Below are 23,834 nucleotides of genomic sequence, written 5' to 3'. Positions count from 1 at the left end.
TGATGGTACATACGACACTAGTGTCGGTGCCATGGATTTTTGGGACCTAGTTGACTTAGATCTGTATAGGAAGGAGGCGAGCGTGTTGGTGGGACTTGTGAATGGGTTCCATATTGGTGGTGAGGTTACTGTTAGGGTCGGTACTGCTGACTCTGGGACTTTGGTAGGGGAAACCTGTTTTATGAAAATATTATGAATGTTATAACGCGTTCTTCCCTCTCAAAAAACACTTAGTGTGAACTTGAGCTTACCGCAGATGACAATTTACCCCTCTTACGAGAAGTAGGTGTAGTAAGAGCCGATCGTGGACTGCTGATAGTTGTATCTATAGGAGCCACACGGCCGTTGTTTTGTCTCTTCTTGCTCTTTAGCTCTACTTCAAAACTCTTCTTCTTGTCAGATCGTAGTTGCCAGAATCGAGCAATGACGGAAATGAGTCCCCAAATTATCAACACGGCAATAGCAGCAGCTGATAAAACCATGGCAGCTAGACTGATGGTATCACGTACACCCAAAGTGAATGTTCCTGCATGCTGGACGAGTAAAAGCACCAATGCTCCAACATACACTAACGTAATATCGGATTGTAATCTGTTTTCGAGGGGGGTCTTGTATGGTGATGCAATCACGACTAGCAAAAACCATGCAACCTCAAATCCAACGAGGACTCCCATTTGTGTGATTGGATTACGACCCAGGAGAGCAAGTACTACACCAGTAGCAAAACTCTTGAGAAAGACGATACCACTCATCTTGGCAGGCCATTTACGGAACACAAAGTATCGAACACCGTGCTTCTTCATGGTTGAGTTTTCGGAATGGTTGTCTGGGGTGAGGAAGTTAAGCGTTGTCTTCCTGACAAATGTGAATATGAAGACTGCTGGAAGGACCAGCATCAATACAAAGACAGCTCCTGCCAGGAATGATAGCCACATAGGGTTGCCGCTCATCGTGTTCTAACGAAAAGAAGTTGAGTGAATAACTATAGCGATTGGAAAGACGTGCAAAAGGCTTACTTGATAGAGAGACACAGCAGTCAATTGCTGATGTAAGACGGCAAAGTACAAAATAAAGATTCCACCAAAGCGCCGGTTCAAGTCAGCAATTTTGCGACTAGCGACACATCCAGTAACGATTCTCAATATGACATAAACTCCAGCGATAAAGGCAGCGACCAACAGGATTCCAATAAATGTTGTAAAGAAGAGTCTTTCAGGAGCCACACCCACTAATGAAGCCCAACGAGCCTGCAAATTCAGATTTTGTGAGAACCAAGTATTCTCAATCTTATATTGAAGAACAAATTACCAGCGAATAGTTGATTTGAGTTGGTGCCGAGAAAGCAGAAGCGCCATCACGTCTGAATAAAACCCCAGATGGAGAATAGTCTTGAGATGGTGCGGGTATAAGGTTGGTGATCATATCATTGACGAATGAAAATGAAAAGGTGCAAGAAGCCCATTGGAAGATGTCAGTGTAATCAGCATCTAAAATTACCAAACGAACTCAGTGAGTTTGAAGCTGCAAATACTGGTAACCTGGTTGAATTTCTTACAGAAAACTGGAAGCGTGACTCCTAACATGCCCGTGGTTGCAGCAAAGCTCATAACCTTCCACAATGCAACATAATCAGGAGTGATTGGGCCACCTCCTGATGCGGCAGTCCCCCATACACCAAAGACCCCACAAACGACAACAACGACTATTGTGGCGATAGTGTACCACCGCGAGTAAGCCTGAATATTAGAATCAACCGATACAGACAAGTCCGTGTTTGAGTTTACAGTCAAGGTAATAAAGTCGCTTGTTTTCTGTTGCTGTGAAAGTTGACTTGAGGCAGCTGGTACCAAGGTCGCACTAGCAACACCTCCTTGTGATTGTGTGCTGGTTGGTACAGTGTTGCTTCCCGCGAGTAAAGTAACAGTAGTGTTGTAACTCGTCAAGGCAAGATTTCCAGATCCGTCATTCCATGAGACTGTGAGTGGGCATGCACTTCCAGGGATGACTTTGGAAGCATCCAATAAGAATGTTTGGCCATTGTCGATCCCACTTGCTAGAGTCGTTGCTACACCATTCGCCGAGCAGGGAGGAGAGACGGAGACAGCGTACTTCGTTGCGTACCAAGCTGGATACATTGAAGCATTACCAGAGACCCTGTTATGTTGGTTTTGTGTTAGGAAATACATTCTTTTGAAAATGTCGGATGGACTTACGAAAGTGTTGCAGATGTTCCAACAGCAAGACTCGTTCCCACAGAAGCAGTCACTTGAGCTGGGAATTGAATCGAAACAGTAACAGGAGCCGACTGATACTGGAATGCTTGACCATCGGAGGTCTGCGTCCCATTTAATTCAGCATAGAACAGTACCGCAGCACATGGCACTCCATACGCCCACGTTCCTACATCAACAGTCCAAGGTACAGTCCATGGTCCAGCTCCAGCCACATCGGAGCCAGTCAGAGAATAGAATTCGTATGGATCAATCGAAATGGTCGAGCATGTGGTAAAGTTTGCTAATAATCTCAAACTGGAAAAGGTTCCCGAAATCAAGTTTCCTTGAATAGAGGGAGTAATGATAATGCTTGGTGCGTTGGCGGTACCTAAAATCAGTGTCGTTAGGGATATGTTTTAACAATTTCCAAATTCATTCTTAGCCGGAATCTTTGCCGGAAAAGTCCTCATGAGTTTTGCAAATACGAGAACGCCATCCTATCGCCATATCACTTTATTCCATAGCCTTACCGATATCTAAAATGGTTCCAGTCTTGACATTGCCACCCCACATCCCAACAACATTTGTCTGCGAAACAAGAGCGGCAGCCGCATTGATCAATGCAATCCCTACTATAGCCCGCATAGAATTCATCGTTATAAATTCAGCACTACCAGTAGGTTGCTATGATGGCTCTGAACAAGTCGACTAACGGTGGAAATCGGGTTGCTGTTCTGATTGGATCCCATATGTCAAACCTGAAAGTCGCCGATGGTCGGAATGTCGACCAACACCGAACCTGCTGCTAGGCAGATATCTCCATTCTGTTGGATCTTCCTTGAGTGAGGGTGCTGTTGGTGAATTGCATGCGGTTGCATACGTCGATTTTACAGGATTGCCGCAAGTTAGCTTTTTGCACATGTCGATGTTAGGATTCCCACTTTTGTAAAGTCAACTACATTTTATTCTTGCATGCTGCCACCTTGGATACTCAATGTCTCCTAGAGCTGCTTTGGTTATACTTCATGGCTATCAACATTTCTCATCCTACAATTTTCTTCGAACACGCCCCAAATCCGTAAGCATCAACCTTTTAGAAGGCGCGGTATACGAGGAACTTGAACGATAAATCGCGCGCTCAAGTATCTGAACATAGCCAAACCATGAGCCTTTGTTTGTGCATCAGAAAAGTGTGATGTTTTATATACAGAGCAAAACCAACTATGCAACTACAACTACTCTTGCCACGTATGAAACCAACTTCTTCACTATTGAAGCAATCCACGTGCCGTTAACTGAGCACCTAATTCCTGATAAATTCTTATTTGCTGATGTGGCTTCAGGGTCGCAATCATACGAAGAGCTGCTCCCACAGTGATACTGGATGGTGATATGAAGGACTGATAATACATGTAGCTGAAGAGACCCATGAGGAATTGACAATCTAAATCATGGAAACGTGTCAGATGGAATGACATTTCACTTTTCTCCGCTCTTTCACATATAATCGACACATCATTCACAAAACACAGTCAGCCAAACACCCACCCATACGATCAGTAATCCCACCATGACCTGGTATAGAATCACCAAAGTCCTTGATTTTGAATGCCCTCTTGACCCCTGAAGCAAAAAAGCCTCCAAAAGGAGCAATCAGACTAGCAAAGCAAGACAGCATGACTGTATGTAGCTGTACAGGGTAATATGATATGACTGTGGGTGTTTCTCGTCCAAGTTTACTATACACCATGTCCAAGGCACCTACAGCAGTCTCTGACAATACCCAACTATGTTCCAAAAACACGGAATTTCGAGTACAGTTCAATCCTGATAATGATGTAGTCTGCAAATCACGGGCTGGACATACGAGATACCCGAATTGGGTCAGGTAGCCAGAAAACCAAAATCCGAATATAAATGTGATTATAAAGGCACCAATGAAGCCCTCCCAAGTCTTTTTCGGTGATAGAGATATCAGTGGTGTTCGTCCCCACAGGAATCCACATACGTATGCTGCTATATCGTTGACAATGACTAGAGATACGGGTAATACAAACCATATGAGGCCTTCGAGAATGTTGTTTATGATAAAGTGAGATTGGACGACTACTAGTAGTAACGTCATATGTGTCCATCCGAATGCTTGTATCTGGAATCTAAGATTGTTTGGGGTGGGTTAGTTACAGCTGGACGACAAACTCGAGCACAAAAAAAATCGAAAAGGTCTCCGCAGTGATATCTTGCAACAGACACACTCCCTCTTGCATGAGATGCTCGACTAAATGTCCACTCAGCTTCACTTACTTGTAGTGGTGCGTTCGCAAATTCATGACAAACCACACAAATCCTCCACAATACAATGCAAATGATATAAACCTGTGGTGTTTAGCGAGCGGTCCCAGAAGCGTCCAGTAAGCTGGCGTATATATAGTGTTTCGGAAGTAATGTATAATGGACTCTCCATATAAGAAGTAGTTTGTCGAAATCAAAAAGTACCAATTTATAGCTCTCATCCAAGGCAGCTTTTTTTCACGAGGCGTGACTGCCGCAATGGAGATGACTTCTCTATATACCAGAGTCTGTACAAATGCGACGAGGAAGATGACTTTTGAGTGTCCCGCCAGTATAACTGCGATGAAACCCCCGACCATCAACAAGGTTGTCATTGATCTGACCCAGAGGTTGTGGAATCTCGTGGTGGCGGGTTCGTTGACGAGAAGAGTTGGTTTGCTATCAGTATTCGAGTCGTGGCCATTGCCTTTATGAGAGGGAGATCGTACTGGAGTTGGTGACCGTGATTGATGTTGTGATTTGTCTGGAGTTGTTCGTCCACTTATGTCTGTTACAGAGGATCGACGAGAGGCGCTTTTACCAGGAGATGGCGGCAGTCTTGTCTCGTCGTGCTGCTGTGCATTGGATACAGATGTTCTGTGTTTGCCATGCGACATATCTGCTGCCTTGGGCTTTCGACAAGTTGCTTCTGAACAAAGAGGTGGAAGTGAGCTTCGTAAGTATTGGAGGATTGTGCAAATCATGTAACAAAGGCTACTGTATTTGCTTACTTGCTTTTCCTAATGAAACTCTTGCGAACTTTAATGCCCCAACCGGTTTTCTTTGAGCAAAGAAATGGGGTTTTCTAAACTGACACGCACGTCAGCAAACACCGCCAACATCACTTCAATGGGCGTCAACGCGAAACAAGGTGTGGACAAATGTTATTTTTGGCGTGTAATTCCTACGAATAAATCCGGACATGTATCCGACTTGAATGCAAGCATATTGAGCTGAAAACTTAGCCCGGGCTTTGGGTTCATATTACGTCTACTCTTCTATTCGACTGCTCCACCTACAATTTTGCACCAAGAGCAGCCTTTGCCTTGGCGATTACACCAGGAGCGATGTCCTTTTTCAGTATCTTACCATTAGCATTCCTAATTAGCGGTTCAGTGCCTATATCTATATATACTGGCACCTTGAAATAAGCCAATGTCTGCTTTGTCCAATCCTTCAACTCTTGTTGAGTTACGGCAGCTTTGTTTGGATTGACTTGCACTGATGCAATCACTTCCTCTCCTAGAGTTGGATGCGGCATAGGAAACACTGCGGCGTCTATCACTGACGGGTGTTCATACAGTCTTCCCTCAATTTCTATTGCATGGTTAACCGAGGCATTGGTCAGCACAGCGGCGCGAATATATCGGCACGTTCGCCATACCTGTTGAGAATGCCTTTTCACCACCACGATTCACAACATCTTTAATACGATCAACAATAAAAACGAAGCCCTCGTCATCAACGTAGCCGAGATCGCCCGTTCTGACCCAGTTGCCAGGCTGTATGGTTTCAGCAGTCGCATCAGGTCGATTCAGATACTCCTTCATTGCATGTGCACATTTACACCAAATCTCACCCACTTGGCCTTCTGCAACGTCTTTGAGTGTATCTGGGTCGACTATACGAACTTCGGTTGTTGGAGAAGGAAGCCCGACAGACGTCGGTTTACGTTCATAATCATATCCAACATTTGATGAAAGGGTTCCAGTGATTTCGGATTGTCCGTAGCCTGTGGCAACTGGGGCACGGGGTAGCTTTTGGGCCATGGCTCGAACTAAATCACCTGGAACTGCAGCACCTCCGACTGTAGCATTTTCCCAACTCGATAAATCGTACTTGTCGAAATCGGGATGTTCTAAGACTGTTTAGGGAGAAATGAAATTAATTTAGCAGTCGTTAAGACGTTTAAGATTTTCAAAGCATACTCACGTTGCCACATAACTGCTGGAACACAAGAGCATCGATTGATTCGTTCTTTTTCGATAAGTTGCAGTGCCTTTGTAGGGTCCCACTTGAACAAGAGCACTAGTCTATTGCCATTTATTGTTTGACCTACGACAGGAGAGATTCCTTGAAGCTAATTTGATATAATTGAGTTTGAAGGTTCAGGTTCGTATCTAAGATGCGAAACGAGGCTATAACACGTACGTGAAACAATGGAGAAGATACCAACACGGATTTGGCTGCAGCAGGACCAGATGGCAGAGGGAGCCCTTGTCTCAAAAGATTTCGCATGGCTGGTAATATATAGTTGATTTGATTGGCGCCTATGGCTTTTTGCACACTCAAGCAGCCCTTTGGCTTTCCACTAGAAACATTTGTGGTGCAGGATGAGCTGGTTGAAACAACTGTGAAAGTGACGAAAGACTATGATAGCTACGAACCTGGTTCCAGAAGAATACATGATTATAGCCTCATCTTCTGGTCCAATGTCCACATATGGAGCCGACACAATCTTGGGCACTGATGCCAACAATGTGGGCAAATGCGCCATTCCATTTCTAGGATTTCCTCTACACACTACAACGGATTTCAAGCCTTTTAATTTCAAACTGCTCAAATGAGGTTCCAACACAGTAGCCCTCTCCTCGTCTACAAGAGCGATGACACACGCCGAATCCTCAAGACAGTATTCTTCTTCAGGACCAGTAAGCCAGGAATTTATGAGGGACGTGACTCCTCCTATAGAGTGTACAGCCCAAAAGCACAGTAGCCATTCAGGATAGTTGCGCATGATGATTCCCACACGATCCCCCTTCTTGACGCTCAGTTGGTTTACTAGTACATTGGCGATTCTTGCCACTTCAGCATGGGCTTCGGCGTATGTCAATCTCTCATCTTCATATACCAGATACTCTCTATCAGCGAATTTCTAAAACGGGTCAAATAGGGTAATTGGTCAGCGATTGAGCCATGTTCTCAATTCCTGATGCAGTTTCCAAGGGCGAAGAGTCCTTGCGGTCTCAGTTCCAATCCGCTTTCGTCTGAAACTTGACCCAACAATTGAGAAACAACATTACATACTCTTGTAGACTCCCACATGTCCCTCAAGGTCTTGAATGCACCCTTGAAGCTTTTACATTGTACGCCGTTGGTGATCACGGTCTCTAGCTCAAAGATGCCTCCAGGTTTGGTGAGGAAGTCATGAGCTTGTTTCACACTCATTGGTTTTTGAGCCATGACTTTTTATGCTATAGGACTTGTCAACGGTATTTTCCTATACTTTAGGACTGAGATGCGTTCCTTTCGACTTGAGAGATGAGCGATTGCCTTGGTCAAGTTCGATGGATGACGTTGTGGAAGAGACACCAGATGATGATACACAAAAAGCATCATGTCCTTCCGAGGCTCACCGTTCTACGTGACTAAAGTAGCAGGATCAGCACAAATAAGACTGGGTACGCGTCCAAATGGCTGCATCCGAGTGGTCTTGAATGTAGGGAGTTGGGATCAATCCAACGGTGTTTGTTCTGATTAGTTGTCAATCACATTGGCCAATACCAGCTCGACATCAGCAGTGGCGGCGTTCACATTCAAATCAATGATCACATTCCTTACTAGATAGGTCTGCATAATACAGGCGTCATACCTCAACTCGATCACCTTTTGCCTCCTAACAAATAACACGCATCGTGGCCATGGCTGACTTTGATGAGGAAAACGCACGATATGAAGATGAATCTCCTCATACGGCCATACCGACCACCCATAACTCCCTTCTACCTCCCGAGTTCCTCAATCTGCAAGCCTTCAAACGATCAACATCAAAAGAAATACTTTTCCATGTCCTCTCCTTCATCTCCTTCCCCGTATTGACAGTCATCTGTAAATGGCGGCCACGCTTCCATGTATTTCTAAATCGGATCCCTGTCTCTTCCTTTCGAGACGCAGAGTACATCTTACTGGAAGGATCTAAAGGGCAGTTTCATGAAGTCAAGACACACACGGTCCAGCTGGAAAGAATTGTTGATGTAGATCAGTATGGAAAGCAACAGGCTACAACAGAGCTATATCGCTGGTTTGAGTATCGCAAACAGAAATATTACTGGTCTGAGCAACTGGGGTGCTATACGGTAGGCAATGGCACCCAATTTGAACTTTTGGTATGAAATATGTATTAATTGGCTCTCATTCATACACAGAGACATGTGTCGCAACTTCGGGTTGCATTTGAAACAGTGCATTCAATGAAGACTGGACTCACGTCTGACGAGGTCGCCACTCGCTACCTCCAAGATGGATCAAACACGATCGAAATAGAGTCAGTCCCCATACACAGGTACTTTGACATGTTCCAATTTTTGTTGCGGAGTCGAGGCGTATACTACGTGATATGTTTTGCAGAAAAATAAGTTGGTTGCAACTTTGCTAAAAAGCCTCTGTTTCCGCCAATAGGATGATACAAGACAAGATTCTCCATCCTTTCTACCAGTTCCAAATTGCTTCCGCGATCATCTGTAAGCGTCAGATCGAGTACCAATTTAACAACAAAACAAATACACTTTTGAGACAAAATATACATAGGGTTTTATGGGAACTACATCACCTATGCCACTCTGATTGTCGCCATGAGCACAGCCAGCATCATATGGGAAATCCGCTCGGCCAAAATGAATGAAGGGGATATGAGAAACATGATCGAGCAAAGACATGTAGCTATAGTCGTTCGCGATGGAGTCCACTGTGAAGTCGACTCGAGTGACCTCGTCACAGGAGATTTGGTCGTGTTGAGCTCAATAGATACACGTGTTGTGTGTGATATGGTAGTAGTAGAGGGAGAGGTAGTAGCAGACGAGTCTTCTCTAACTGGAGAGACAGTACCAGTCGTAAAGTCACCGCTACCTCAATTCCATCCTAATGGTGATATCTACACGTCCGAAAAGCAGAAAAACCATACTTTATTTGGAGGCTCGACCATAGTTCAAGTGAAGAAGAGCAGTGTTGGATTGGAGATGGGAGCATTAGCTATTGTTGTTGCTACAGGGTTCTCTTCAACGAGAGGAGAAATGTTTCGAACCATCTTGTTTCCGAAACCAATGGATTTCAAATTCAATCGTGACTCGTATCAATTTATGATGATATTGGGTGTCGTGGCATTGATTTCCTTCCTCAATCGTCTCGTTGATGCGTAAGTGTTGATGAGAACGTGGTAAACCGATAATCCACTCACGATGATCTTTATTTAAAATTGTAGGCTTACAGATGGACGGACATTTGGTCAAGCTCTGCTATCATCTCTCGATTTGATCACCATAGCAGGTTGGCTTTCGAAAAGTCTCATGGAGTTAACGCAATGTTAATTTCATGGAGTTAACGCGAATACTTATATTGGTTTCATCTCATAGTTCCTCCAGCACTTCCGGTTGTATTGACTATTGGTAACCTTTTAAAAAATTTGGCGATGATGTTGTTTGAGCTTCCTCCGCTTTTGAAAGACTCATACTCTCAAATTCTCAGGTATCGGGTTTTCGATGACCAGGCTGAAAGCAAAGCAAATATTTTGCATCAACCCGGAGAGAGTGAATTATGCTGGACGAATCAACACTTTTTGTTGGGACAAGACTGGCACTCTAACTGCATCAGCACTAAGATTTGCTGGACTTGCCAGAGCGCAAGATTCAGCCTTCAGTGCTCTCGAGACGTCAGTAAAAGCAACAGCTGGAGACATGGAACGAGTCATGATTACTTGTCATAACGTGAATCTCGTCCAAGAAAAGTTAGTTGGTCATAGCGTTGATTTGGAGATGTTTAAAGCTACGAGCTGGAGCTTAAAACAGGACGTAGAGAACGTAAAAGAAGTACAAGGTCGTGTCGTATTGGCCACGTGCTACTCTGCAACTACATCAACCGAGTCAGAATCAGCCATTGTCGAAGCAACAGCCAATCCATTTGAAGATCATCCAACTACTTCATCTCTTCGAAACGCAATTCATATTATTCAACGACATGACTTTGATGCAGCACTACAACGAATGTCTGTAGTTTGTATCGAGTCTGCGTCTGCAAGATGTTTTGCTAGTGCTAAAGGTTCGCCGGAAGCTATTCGACCAATATGTAGACCATCAACTATTCCGTCTGATTATCATGTCGTGTATCAGCAGTATGCTTCGATGGGTCTCTATGTTTTAGCACTGGCTGAGAAGGACGTATCACTGAACGACGCCATAGACGATCGAAGGTGCATAGAACATGATATGAAATTCGTCGGATTTATAATGTTTGACAATCCCATCAAGAAGGAAGCATCAAAAATCCTAAAAACTCTAGACAACGCACAGATAAAATCAGTAATCATAACCGGTGATAATGCAGATACAGCTATACACGTAGCTCGTGAATTGAAAATGATATTTGACGACGTCTTGTTGGCTGATGTCAAACATGGTCGGGCCGTCTTCCACCCAGTCGTGAACTTATTGCCAAATCATCTTGGTCGTGATGAAGAGTCCATGTTTGATGGTAATTTATCACCAACAAGTCCTTTGGAAGATATCTCCAAAGTCTGTGGAGAGTTGCTCAAGCCACCTAGTATTGTCATGACTGGAAGTGCTCTAGAAATGGCTATCAAAGGACTAGACAAGAATACATTATTATGGCTTATACGCAATACGAAAGTGTTTGCAAGAGCCAAACCAATGCAAAAGAGCTGGATTGTTGAGCAAATGCAAAGTCTTGGAATGTCTGTTGGTGCTTGTGGTGATGGTACCAATGATTGTGGTAATAGTACGACTCAATGTGAGGCTCTTTTGCCCGTTATCTGATATGTTAAAATTCAATTTAGGAATGCTCAAAGCTGCTGATATTGGAATCGCATTATCAAATGCCGAAGCATCTATTGTTGCACCGTTTACATCAGCCAATAAGTCAATTGAGGACGTACCAATACTGTTAGCAGAGGGACGATGTGCGCTTGAGACATCATTCACTGCTTTCAAGGTACGCGAAAGATGGTGTCATGCAGGATGTACTACTACAATGTACTGCGTCAGTTAAGAATCGCAGCTAACCAACCTGTTGTAATTCTTAGTATATGATATTGTATCCTATCATACAGTTGATGATGGCTGCCAGCTTGAATCAAATTGGTTCAACACTGTCCAGCAATCAGTATCTCTTCGATGATCTTGCTATAGTGTTGGTAATCAATCTGTGAAGTTTAGCAAGCCTTTTTTTCGCGCATTGATAAAAAACATGCAATTTTCTCCGCTTTTTCTGCAGGTCTTGGCATTGCTGATGCTATACACTGGACCAGCAAAGCACTTGATTGCAGATCGCCCAACAGAAGACCTCTTCTCACCCATCATTCTCGCCTCAATCGGAGGCCAAATCCTCATATGTGTACTATTCTATGCCGGAGTCACAGTACTCAGTCGCATTCAGCCCTGGTTTTGCCCAACATCAATAGCCCTGTCAAGACTAAATCTCGACACTTGGCAACCAGTAGATCCATCCGCAGACATATCAACCTCATATCCATGTTATTTTATAAATCCGCCAACAGACGTATCCTTTGCCGACGGGCTCCTCATATCATCACAAGAGAACGTCGTAACTTGGTTGTTTACGCACTTCCAATACGTAATCGTGGCATTAGCATTCAGCGTCGCCACATCATATCGAAAGCCATTCTATACGAATCTGCCATATCTCGCCTACATGATCTTCATATCGGCCGTGTTGACGATGATTGCCCAGTATCCTTCAGAGTCTCGATCGGCATATTTCTTGAACGCCGTATTCTCTTTAAGGGCTGGCCTACCACGTATCTTCCGTCTTGAACTGATTACAATAGCGTTTGCGCAGATGCTAGTGGCTGTATTGTGGGAGCTGGTGGTTGTTGAACGTCTAGTTAGGATGTGGGTGAGGAAGAGGCAGACGGTTGCTGTTGAGACAGCGGAGACTCATCGAGTGGCAAACATACAAGCTAGGAATATGACGCCACAACAAATGATGCACAATAGATCGTGGATGAGACAAGCTAGCAGTCGGTTCAATAGAGGTGATGATGATATAGAGATGTTGATTGTAAGAGAATAGAAACACCACTAAGCAAATAGCATAAAGTAGAAACAACAATCAAGCACATAAGATGTAGATAGCATAAATACATAAACAACAGTATTGATGCAAAGATAAAATCTGTATTTCTTAAGTTACATTCGCGTAACTAACATCTCGCTATATGTGCACAAATATGAGGACAACAAGAAAAGATTCGTTTGCATAGAAAACCAGACGACGCAAACCTCACAGTCGATCTCTCCCGTTCAAAGGAGAATCGACTCCGTCTTGGCTTCCTTGACTTCCAGTACTTTCACGACTTCCACGCCAATTCAAGGGAGAATCGACTCCTCTTCCTTGACTTCCTTGACTTGCAATACTTTCACGACTTCCACGCCTTGCCATCCACCCGACTAGATTCTCAAGGGATGGTGATGAGGAAAAAGCTCGTATGGGATCCTTTGTAGGTGTCTTGGAAGGACTACGATCACGCCAATCTTTATCTAGATCAGCAGGTGATGGTGTCCTATACAGCAGGTGGTCTCGATTTATAGGTGATGGTGTAAAAGGTTGCCGAGGTTGACACTTTCGTAACAAAGAGAGACGAAAGAATGGAAGGGTAGAGAAGGGAGCAAAATTATGTATATGTGATGCAAAATAGAGCGAGTGGTTGTCATGTTACTAAACTATGCATTTTCTCCGCTACGTATCGGATCCCTCCGCAGCAGTACTCACTTCCGTGAAGGGCAGCTTCCATTCTGCAAGACACCTTTTACGAATCTCCAATTGATCATACCCAGGTTGTGAAGGATCACCTGCATATTTGATGAGCTCTTCAAGTGCTTTGGCTTGTTTCGTTGCAATCCTATCATCAAAAGGCCAAATGTGAGATGACTGAGCAATATACACATGAAACCTGGAACTCCGGGAGAACCCACATGTCATTTCTTCCCTCCAGGTAGTCCATAAATGGCTTATCCTTGACAAGCACATCCGAATCAACCAGCTGGGACACATGTTCAAATCCTAATTCAATTTGATCCTTGTATACTGTAAAATTTGAATCGGATGTTGACGAGTCTTGTGCTGCAGATAATTCAATCATACGCCGATTGACTTTGAGTAAGTGATTGATAGCTAGTACTGGTCGTCGCTCTTTCAAGCCTTTGCAGACCACGAATCTAAAACGAAACAACTTTGAATGGCCCCAATATGGCGACCGTACTTCTCCCGCCACCAATGTCTACCTTTCAGAGTTTCCAGGACGACTGCTATATGGCTTGATGATGCATATCCTTTCAAAGTAGTAATGAAGAATATATAGCAATCCAGCAGTAAAGGGTGTAGTAGTGTCAAACACTTTTGTCATGTAATATCCACCTAAAAGCGAGAGGTCAGTGATTTCGAGCAATGGCCTGTGGCAATAAAGCTACTGGCAATGCAATCACACCTTTTCTCAAAATCGAGAACATGATGGCAACTTCACACATCAGTAAACGGCCACAGTGAACTTCTTGGAATATTTCATCACCTGCCACACTGAATGCCTTGATGGAGGGCAAACGTGACTTAATGCCTGGACGAAAATGATGTTTTAACTATTATACTCACTCCGTCAGCCATAACCATGTCCACTCCAGCACCACCCGTTGCTTTATCAACATGAAGGGTAAAGTGACGCATATTTCCTGGCTTGCAGATATCACCTAGCAACAATAAAATAGGTCGACATATCGTTCTCTCCTACAGAAATGCGGGGTCTCACCAGTGTCATCTGGCCCATATATAGGTTCGAATCGTTGTTGAGCTTGAGATTCAGGTGCAAACTGCTCCAGAGTAAAGTCTGTGTCATCGCGCAAAGTGATTCCAAATCCTCGAACATCAACAGAAGCTGGTGGGAGCCTCCACAACAAGTATTCTGATGAACAAATATAATCAGGTTAATAACAAGCGAGTAAAATGATAGATGATGATATTGACGTAACGGAGCACAGAGACAGTTCATGATATTTACCTGTGAATCCACCAGGCCCAGCACAAACATCGGCGAATCTGAACGGCTAACGAGGTAAGAATAAAACGTCAGAGCTTTGTTCGCATCGTTCTTTCAGCACATACAACCTACTCTGTTTGGAGAGATCAATTCGGTAGTAAATCCAAACAGAGCGTCGAGATTGGCCATTTTGACAGCAGCCCTATTCACGAATATAGATCTGCCAATAGCTTCGTATGGGTTTGCGAGCATTCTCGCTTGTTTGAAGAAGGGCGGTGGTAGAGGATCTAGTTTGTTCTACCAGCGAGAAAGAGAGAGAGATTAGTTAGAAACAATGTGAGTGTGCCTGGAGCTAATAACAGGAATCTAAATCCAAGCCTCGTACTTTGAGCTCTATGAGCATTTCGAAAATGTCTTGATTTGAGAACTGGCCGTAATTGAGGGGAGCAGCCTGAAAAGAGATACAAGAAAGAGATGTAAGTGACGGTGTCAAGGTTCAAACAACATAGCTCAACCCTTCAAAACCACACGACCATGACCATCTTCACACTATCTTCACTTCCAACTTCGATTCCAGTAGGTCACTCTCGTACCTTTTCAACCTTCATCTTCATCCAATCATTTCCAGTAGCAGTAGCAGGCACATCCAACCATTCGTAGGTCTGCTCATGAGGAATTGGTGTCTTCAGCACACGAAATGTTGGTGTTTGTGATGCTGACGGCTCAGGAGACTGAGCATGATATGTGATTTTTTCAGCATCATAAGAAGGACTTTGACGCGTCACAGTATCGTTATTACGGTGCACTGCCCCTGATGGTGTTGACGATGATAGATTCCTGGTTGATGTTGACGAGTAAGCACTGGTACGTGATGAGGAGCCTGGAGGAGGGATGGGCGATATGAGCTGGGTGTCCCTATACTCGGGATCGTCGTCCGTGTATGGATCCATTATAGGCTGTTGACTGGATGCTTCATGCATCTTGTTGCCTTGTTCATTGATTGCCGGTATTCTTTAGAATTTCGAACTTCGACTAGCTTGTCGAGAAAGGATTATCACGTCGAAAGAAAATTAGATTCGAATATTTTTACACGATTAAAATATACTTCTCATCTGGTAATGGGGGAAAATCACTGTGTTGACGCGTCCCTTTTACATCGCGAATTCCGACAAATCAAAACACCCATGCAGGGACCAATTATAGCAGTTAAATGCTAAATTTATAACATCATATCTGTTATTCGCATACCCTAAATGTGTCCCACGGTTTCTCCTGATGGAATTATCGCGCAGTTATAATAAAACTGTTGAAAAAGCAGTGATTGTTTCTTTCAGAAAGCTCATATAAGGTAAGAGTGTCATGTCATGCTTTCTTCATTGAATTGCTAATTGCTAGTTGTTGGATCTATCTGATTAACATTGTATATATCAATTAGACATCAATGTTTGCTACAGGGCTTCAACGTGAACCATTCGAGCCAGCACTACCGTCAAGGTTCAAGACACCACCTCAACAAGTGAATGAATGATCCAAAATGATTGAATGAATGCCTTCCTTTTGGTCTAGTCGCTCTATGCTAAGTTCTCACCCCATTGAACTAGAAACAAACGGACAATGCCGACCTACCATACACATTCAAAGACGAAACGTTTTGGAAGAATTTACTGTTGGGATCTCCAACCAATGTCGAGGCAAACATGAACTTGGCGAGGTTGTATGCTGAAGGAGGCAAGCTCAAAGAAGCTGTTGAGATATATGAGCAGTAAGCCCCACCTTTCAATGGATCTCTCTGTTGCTTTGCATGAAGAAGGTGCTTAAACTTCATCACAGATTGTTGGCTGCTGGAAATCAGTCAAAAAACCTTGTTCTGGATGGTAAGTTCTACCTTTCATCAAGCGACGATCAAGTTTTCAACAAGCCTGATCATTTTTTCATATCAGCCTCTGCCACGTGTGTGAGGATTGCCGAGAAATCTGAAGATGTAGGATCTGTTGGAGAGTATGTTGGGAAAGCTATACAGTTGCTACAAAGGTTAGTGACTTGCGATCAAATTCCCTTACGCTAAGATAGCGCGTAAGGGCTGGTGCTGGCCCATCTAGCGAATAATCGGCCCATTGATCGCTCATTCATCTCGCCCTAATCGGCATTAACCCATAATCGTTTTTGGCCCGTTGCAGGTTACGATTGTGGAATCAAGGCCAATATACAAATGGAGCATTGGACATCCTGACGGATGCTTACAGTGCCGTCGTATTAACAGGTAACAAAATAGGTACAGTTTTATGGTGTATGTCGCCAATGCTGAACGATTCGTTTTTAGAGAGCGTTCTGAACCCAGCACTTGTAGCTGAAATCATGACAACAGCTTCAATGCAAGAGACCTTGTGCAGATCAGAACTTCATATTCTCTTATTACGTACCATACTACAAACACGAGACTACAAGAGGTTTGAAGATTACGCTCTTCATGTAGGGCAATTCGTCAGACTCATAAATTCCGGTTTTAGCGCGTGGACATACATCCATTCAAGAAAAGAATGCTTTTCATATGATTTGAGATGGTTGGCCTTTGTACGAGATTCGTATGATGATGTTCGAAAAGGTCTGGATGAAGAAGGCGATGAGGAGCAGCTCGTCTTCTTGGAAGAACATCTGTATGTCGCCGCTAGAGCTACATGGTTGTCAATTCATTGCCATGAGCTAGAGTAAGTTGACTGGAGGAGTGTGTTTCGACCGCTGTTTTGCATGATATAAATGTATGTTTTTTCTGCTTTAGCGAATTCTCATATGATATTCAAGAAGAGACTGCTGCATTACGAGCACTGGTGGAAGAATCTGATTCAGATCTTCCAACATCCAAAGATTCTCAGTATGCTAAAAAGAGATGGGTCAAGCTCAGGCTGGTAGGATGCGAAAAAGAATTCGTATGCATTGGGCTATAGCCTCAATCTTTCTTCCCGCTGAGTAGGAGTACGCATCACAATCACAACGTTTCGATATCGAGAACTCAATCCGAATCATGCAAGAGGCCCGAACACAACTGAGCGATACATCATCACATCGGGTCATGCTACAAAGGATATACGTGGATTCACTTGCCTGTTTACTATGTGAGCATTCTAATATCCTGCCCAACGCAGCTTTTTTGCTGATGCTGAAATGTTGACCTTCTTTGTATGTAGACGTGCCAACCCCACAACTACCTAGAGCAACTCATGATCGAATCAGCGCATTGCTACACATTGTGTTGCCCATGATGGCGTCTATGACCACTGCTTGGCTGGACACGCATAAGCCAGATGCGGTTATGTTTGAAACGTCACCCCATTCTGTTTTGGATGCTCCTGAATTCAAGCTTCCATCTTTACGTTTGGTGCTTGAGAAGAAGCCTGATATAGTGAATGCTCTGAAGGCAGACTTGTTCATGACTGCTGACGAGTCTGTGTTTGTTGAAGATCCATGGGATTTTGAAAGGCATGTGGACGTGGCGTTTTTCTGTCCGTCGGCAGACTTATTAACGCCTGCGTTGTGTGGCTAGGACTCTGAATATTGCTAGTTGGCAACTTCATGATGGCAGTGTACGAAAGTGGCTTCGAGAAATGTTTCCTCGACTGGCTGAAAATCCACAGGTAAAAAAATGCTGCTACATATGAGATAGTTCAATTTCCAACATTGACCTGGCATTCACTAGTATTCTACTGTGGCAAGAGCATCAAGGCTACCGCGACCAACAATTGCAGACATTGAAGCATACTTGCTGTTTTGCTTGGTGTCTCGATACATGCATTGTACGCGCTATAGTGGTGCCAAATCAATGGGAGAAGCACTCTTGTCTGGTGAAATATTGAGACTATGGCAACCTAGTGCTAGTCAAAAGTCATTCTGGAGGACGCTCATCGTCAAATTTGGCAAGGTAGTTTGCCTTGGACCTTTCAAGGACCATCTCATTAGATGCTTTTCTGTACATGTCTAACTCGATTTGCTCGTGAATGTAGAGATATCCACAACAACCATACTTTAATAACTCCACTTTGTTGAGTGATACGGACTATTACCAATGTGTTCACGAATTGCGTGGATCAGTGCGAGCACCATATCTAGATCGTGGATCATCTACAGCTGCTGGTACTCGACAAGCACTCGATGATCAAGCCCGAAAGACTGTTTATGGCATCATGGGCTTGGCTTATGCGGATATGACTGCCTCAACTGTTGTTGGAGATTCGTCAGCGGTTGATCGAACAACCGAAGCTGCACAATACTTGAAAGTGTATCAGGATTGGGATGGTATAAAAGGCATGGAAGCATACCATAACGTTGATTCTATGCTGTTTCCAAATTATGATGAATCTGAAAAGTGAGTTCTGCAATTGGTTGGGTATGCTACTTGAAACTACTTCAAGACTTCCTAATCATGGACGTCAAATAGGTTTGTTGAAGTGGTAGGCTTGGACAAGGTTCCAAATACTCTGTCAAAGATGCAAAGTATGCTACAGGCACGACGAGAAGCTATAGAGCCTAGGAAAACTGCACCTACACCTACCAAAGCACCAGTTCAGCAAAAGACTCTGGCCGCCGAACCACGGGGCTCTGTCGGCAAACCTCGAGCTGAGAAGCAAGTAATTCCAGTCCAAAAGGAAGAGTCAAAAAACAGCCGTCCTGTTGACGTTGATGTCCCACCACCTACTACATCGTTGTTGGAAGAAATGCAATATCGTGATGGGGATGTTCACTTGTTTGAAGCAGAAGCAAAATCGGTATTGCTAGCACTCCCGCTTTACGCAATTGGACTAGTCGCTCACATTCGGGCCCTGTTAGGTTTCGAGATTTTCAAGACAGCTTCGTCAGCTTGAAGCTCTGAAAAAGGGTTCGCTGTCTTCTAGTATGGAAGGTGAGACAAAGTACCATCTTTCGCCTTAGGAAACCAGTCACTTAATATGATTTTCCATAGGAACACCACGATCATCCACACCTGTGATGAATGTAGTAGAGCTTCCATCGTTTGATAATGCCGAATCTATTGATCCCGATACCACTTCCGCAACGATGCCCACAAATAATCCGCCATCCCCTACAACAGACGCCATACCAGCACTCCTGTCTACGCCGTTCAAACCTGACTATGAATCCACACAGCAAGACATACGATTTACACCACTTCGAGACCCTCTTGAATTGAGATCTGCTTTTCCAAGAGGCGATTTGAGTGAATTACGACGACGTGGGAATGTTCGAAATAATCCGTTTGTAACTGGTGGTATGGCTGGGGTTGATTCGTATCGGGACGAAGAGGATGACGATGAAATGGTTGACGAAAATGAATCGTTTGGTGAATCGCAAGGTTTTGTCAATGATACATTTGGTGACACGTTTGGTGAGGATGCTGAAGGAGAATATGATGATGATCTAGTTGCAATTCAAAAAGAAGCTGAACAAGAGGTACGTACGGTTTGTAGCTTTCAGTGCCTTCGAAACGGAAATTGTGGTGCTTACTGACAGTTTTTACTTCCTTTTTTCTGCAGGCGACATCGAGGCTTGCACGACAATTTGCCAAACTGGAAGCATTAAGAAAATAATTAGATAGTATTTGTTGAAGGTATAGCATGGAGAGACTATATGTATATACATAAGAATGTCAGTATCTCAGCTCTACATTCCTTCTCAAACACTGGTTACCTTTGTACTAGTCAAAGTCAGAGAATACTCAAACGTTGTTCTTGGACGCTCATAATCATTCATGCGACAGAATATATGACATGCCTCCCCATGTATTATTCTTATAGATAGTAATCCATTCAAAAGTCAGCCTCACATCAAAACTGACAATGAAGAGCATGTCAGGTTGCCTTGTAAATGCATCCACTCGAGCTTCTTGCTCGTGAAATTGGTTGTGAGCTTCTCCAGGGCTGGGTGACTCTCTGGGAGGTAGTGCTGATGATGCCGCAGTCTTATGTTTCTTGAGTGGTCGTGGTTGTTGCACCAGCAATACAGAATCAGATTCCGATGACTTTGCATCAGAATTTGCTAATCGAGACTTTGATGCCGGAATCTTTGCCGTTTGTAGATGCCGGACCTGCGCAATTCTTTTCACCAGAAAGGCTCTTTGCTTTCATAAATCCGGTATAGTCTTCACTATCCTGTACGATTTCAAACGAAGTTAACCCCTGAGTGGTTTCTGAAAACGTGCCTCATCACCACCATCTAAAAACGGCCTCAACGGTTGAAGAGAACTACATCATAGTCATAAGCAAGACTGAAAACGATCACGACAAGCAGTACTAGCAACACGAGTATCGGTGTTATCCTCGGCGTCTGAATCACGCCCATTCTGTAAGAAGCTTTTGGACCGTAGTGAATGTGATTTGTGAAAGGCTACAACTTTTGAAGTACAATGTAAACAACCGGGCCGAAATGATGCATAATATACTATATATTAAGTGCGTTATTAAATTACCTGGCAATATCTTACAGGATGGATGCAAAATGCGGTAAAAACGAGATGTTCAATTTCCTTAAAGCTGTTTCCACGTCACGGTCAATGGTGATGATGCGGCTTTCATTAATAGACTATTGTTCAAAAGATAACGTCAAACAATGTTTCAAAGGACGTTTGTAGTATAGAGTATCAAGATGCAATCATTGGTACCTGCGGATGCACAGGAAGTATCGTGCCATTTCCTTTATCTAAAACAGGCAACTTCCAGATACCGACCATCTTATAATTGTGCTCCGTTGCGACTTCCGAGTCCCGACCGTCCACACTGTACATAAGTGGTGGTGGGAAATTGTAGGGGGGTTTCATCACATCAATTAGAAAAAACTCTGAAAGAAGAAAAGAGGTTGATTGTTGACCATGATGTTCGATGCGAAGAAATCAGGAATAATTGGTTCAAATTGCTTACCTCCAGGCTTGATATTACGATTTCCTCCGCTTTCAGGCTTGTAATTCAAGGAGTGAAAGTTCGTAACAAGATATCTACACGTGACGGGATTAGAGTCAGATTACGAAACAATCAGGTCCCATCCTTTGAAAGCGGTACTCAGGGTCGTACTTGGCACCAGACTGTTCAAAGTTCTGAATAACTCCTCGACCCGCCTCAAGGGGTGTGTGTTGTAGCATATCTCGACACAATATTACATCCGCTCCATTAGGAACGTCATCAACTGCCAGATCCAGGTGCATGAATTTCATGTTTTGAATGTCTCGGTACTTTCTACCATTCTGTATTATCACACTCTAACAAGGAAGGGTGAGACACATGTGTTTGGACTGTTGCCTTCACTTTGCACAAACAGTGACTATGCATACCGGAACTATGTCAGCCCCAGTATACAGAATGTCGTTAAATCCACTAATGTTCCGCTGCCAGTTACAATCGCCACATGGAGTATCGAGCCAACTTTTTACATCAAAGACGCGAAACACCAGCGCCAAGAATGTTCTGACATTCACGGTGTACTCCATATAAGATCCAGGCCCACTCAACGATTCCCCGTTGCCCCACGTCTTGTCCTTATATATGTCCGAAAACGCTCCTTCGCGTTGGTCGTGTTCTTCTTGTTCTTTCACAGTTTTTGGAGGTGACGTAGGAATATCACCAGAATTCGCGCTCGCTATAGTGTGGTTTGAAGTAGATGACGGTGGTTTGTCCATTCTGTTGGTGTTTTGTTGCTGGTCTGGTGTGCAGACCACCAGCGGACAAGTACAAGGAGTGGGCTTATTGTCTCCACGGTACCATTCCATCATTTCGGTGCGATCTTGGTCATCCTATAATGGTGGTAGGTTGAGTCGTCGTCAGTTACATGGTCATCAGAGTTAAAACTGTGAATGCGCAAGTGCGAATTCTCACGTTAAAGAAGAAGGTCAGTCCCAGCCAGACAACAAGTATAATTGCAACAATAGGCAACAAAGTCCGTGTTGAGATCATCGCCTCAGTTTATCTCTGGCCTAACGAAAAAACGAGTAATGAAAGATGCAGTCGCTGCTAAAACAATTATAGCAATAGGAAGACTGAACTTAAACGTGTTTTTAAAGTTTCATATGCATTTTGACACGTACATTAGACTGCGGAGTGTCTCAGGAACCAGCATAGAATCTACTATTTATACAACTAATGTTCGTCACAGAGAAGGCACTGTGAAACCGAGCGAGGCTTACTGGCTGGCCATCTACGGTTCCTTCCAGCTTCTACTTACTGTACGGTAATGGAACTGCTTCAGGCGTTCTTTCATCTGCCATCTCCGCAAACTGACAAAATAGATGTTTTTGGCTACGATTGACTACTTTCAGCGGTTCTTCGTACGCATTGATTCCGATGGCCGTCTTAACTCACCACATATGATCAAGCTATTAATCGTCATGACTTTTGTGGACGTTCTGATTAATGCCAGCCCACAAGAGGTGGAATCAATTTATATATGGGTTCTTTTGTCGTTTGCTCCATACCAAACTGCTGACTGATTCGTAAAGAACGGTGAAGTTTGAAAGCTTGAAGTCACGAACCAGTGCTTCTTGAGATTCAATGCAATTGACCAGCAACTCGCGTTAATACCATTAATCGTCTGTACTTTATAAAATCTGATGTTCTCACCAACGGCCGAACATACTGGATCAAACAATGAATTGTATATGCTGCTAGATCTGCTGCATGATTATTAACGAACACTGCCATTACTGTGAGATTCCTTCGAGATTTCCTCGTTCGTTCTACACAGAATGACGATTCTGTTCGAATCTCCTTCTATCAGATCAGAAGCTCTTCTGAAATCCTGCTCATAGGTTGGCCATCTCTGCAAGAAATATCTATGATGTGCGCGACTCCATCTAACAGCTACTTCGCCCCTCATGTGGTCGAGAGGCTGCTCTGCGGGATCATATGGCAGACCGTGCTTGATCAAATTCTTAACGTTCTTTGGTATGAAAACGTCACCGAATGCAGAATCGGATGTGCCTATCCACGCTTGGCTACTGGTATCTCCGAAGAAGAGGGTCGTTGGGTTGGCGTATAAGGAGTCTGCCAATTTTAAACAAGTTGCCTCTGCAGTACCCATCTGCTTTCTTATGAATATAGATGACATAGTTGTAGCTATTGTCTGGTGGACCTTCTACGAATGCTGATGGTGGTGTTCGGGTTTGCGACGAGCTATTACTACTAGGTGTTGGTGGTTGTGAGCGAGCCTTGGCGTTTCGACTCCAAGGCCAGACTATAAATGATTCTTAGATCCTCTAAACAAGCTGGCCATTACAACCAGCAAATGTTACAGACAACAGACTTACTACACCAAATGGATGT

The 23,834-nt window shown here is 43.8% G+C and overlaps 6 protein-coding genes across 6 annotated transcripts; 2 read left to right on the top strand and 4 right to left on the bottom strand.

Moving 5' to 3' along the window:
* Positions 1-3,481: 3,481 nt before the first annotated feature.
* Positions 3,482-5,161, bottom strand: CDS1 (phosphatidate cytidylyltransferase; the record flags this gene model as incomplete). Its single annotated transcript, XM_031170208.1, has 3 exons — positions 3,482-3,657; positions 3,762-4,369; positions 4,518-5,161. The coding sequence occupies 3 exons, from the start codon at positions 5,159-5,161 to the stop codon at positions 3,482-3,484; spliced, it is 1,428 nt and encodes a 475-aa protein (XP_031023828.1).
* Positions 5,162-5,559: 398 nt separating this feature from the next.
* Positions 5,560-7,727, bottom strand: SmJEL517_g04279 (uncharacterized protein; the record flags this gene model as incomplete). The annotated part of the gene is made up of 6 exons (XM_031170207.1): positions 5,560-5,861; positions 5,929-6,402; positions 6,477-6,624; positions 6,696-6,855; positions 6,932-7,419; positions 7,572-7,727. The coding sequence occupies 6 exons, from the start codon at positions 7,725-7,727 to the stop codon at positions 5,560-5,562; spliced, it is 1,728 nt and encodes a 575-aa protein (XP_031023803.1).
* A 458-nt stretch (positions 7,728-8,185) lies between these two features.
* Positions 8,186-12,584, top strand: SmJEL517_g04278 (uncharacterized protein; the record flags this gene model as incomplete). Its single annotated transcript, XM_031170206.1, has 10 exons — positions 8,186-8,620; positions 8,690-8,826; positions 8,943-9,004; positions 9,072-9,675; positions 9,742-9,806; positions 9,893-9,925; positions 10,005-11,270; positions 11,329-11,483; positions 11,575-11,685; positions 11,766-12,584. The coding sequence occupies 10 exons, from the start codon at positions 8,186-8,188 to the stop codon at positions 12,582-12,584; spliced, it is 3,687 nt and encodes a 1,228-aa protein (XP_031023802.1).
* Positions 12,585-12,794: 210 nt separating this feature from the next.
* SmJEL517_g04277 (uncharacterized protein) lies at positions 12,795-15,521 on the bottom strand (the record flags this gene model as incomplete). Its single annotated transcript, XM_031170205.1, has 11 exons — positions 12,795-13,133; positions 13,284-13,413; positions 13,487-13,729; positions 13,796-13,928; positions 13,999-14,095; positions 14,160-14,254; positions 14,314-14,466; positions 14,563-14,608; positions 14,674-14,838; positions 14,927-14,992; positions 15,135-15,521. 11 exons carry the CDS (start codon positions 15,519-15,521, stop codon positions 12,795-12,797), a joined length of 1,854 nt encoding a protein of 617 aa, XP_031023811.1.
* A 461-nt stretch (positions 15,522-15,982) lies between these two features.
* SmJEL517_g04276 (uncharacterized protein) lies at positions 15,983-20,117 on the top strand (the record flags this gene model as incomplete). The annotated part of the gene is made up of 16 exons (XM_031170204.1): positions 15,983-16,057; positions 16,143-16,303; positions 16,372-16,415; positions 16,482-16,572; positions 16,719-16,801; positions 16,862-17,246; positions 17,318-17,444; positions 17,510-17,651; positions 17,724-17,985; positions 18,080-18,170; positions 18,233-18,454; positions 18,537-18,898; positions 18,971-19,298; positions 19,360-19,432; positions 19,493-19,980; positions 20,064-20,117. 16 exons carry the CDS (start codon positions 15,983-15,985, stop codon positions 20,115-20,117), a joined length of 2,988 nt encoding a protein of 995 aa, XP_031023810.1.
* A 155-nt stretch (positions 20,118-20,272) lies between these two features.
* SmJEL517_g04275 (uncharacterized protein) lies at positions 20,273-23,619 on the bottom strand (the record flags this gene model as incomplete). The annotated part of the gene is made up of 6 exons (XM_031170203.1): positions 20,273-20,614; positions 21,188-21,363; positions 21,444-21,517; positions 21,594-21,778; positions 21,851-22,309; positions 23,206-23,619. 6 exons carry the CDS (start codon positions 23,617-23,619, stop codon positions 20,273-20,275), a joined length of 1,650 nt encoding a protein of 549 aa, XP_031023809.1.
* Positions 23,620-23,834: the final 215 nt, after the last annotated feature.

The sequence above is a fragment of the Synchytrium microbalum genome (genome assembly GCF_006535985.1).
Source record: "Synchytrium microbalum strain JEL517 chromosome Unknown SmJEL517_scf0028, whole genome shotgun sequence".
NCBI lineage: Eukaryota > Fungi > Chytridiomycota > Chytridiomycetes > Synchytriales > Synchytriaceae > Synchytrium > Synchytrium microbalum.
The sequence above is the reverse complement of the archived record's forward strand: the minus strand, read 5'-3'. Positions and strand labels throughout refer to the sequence as shown.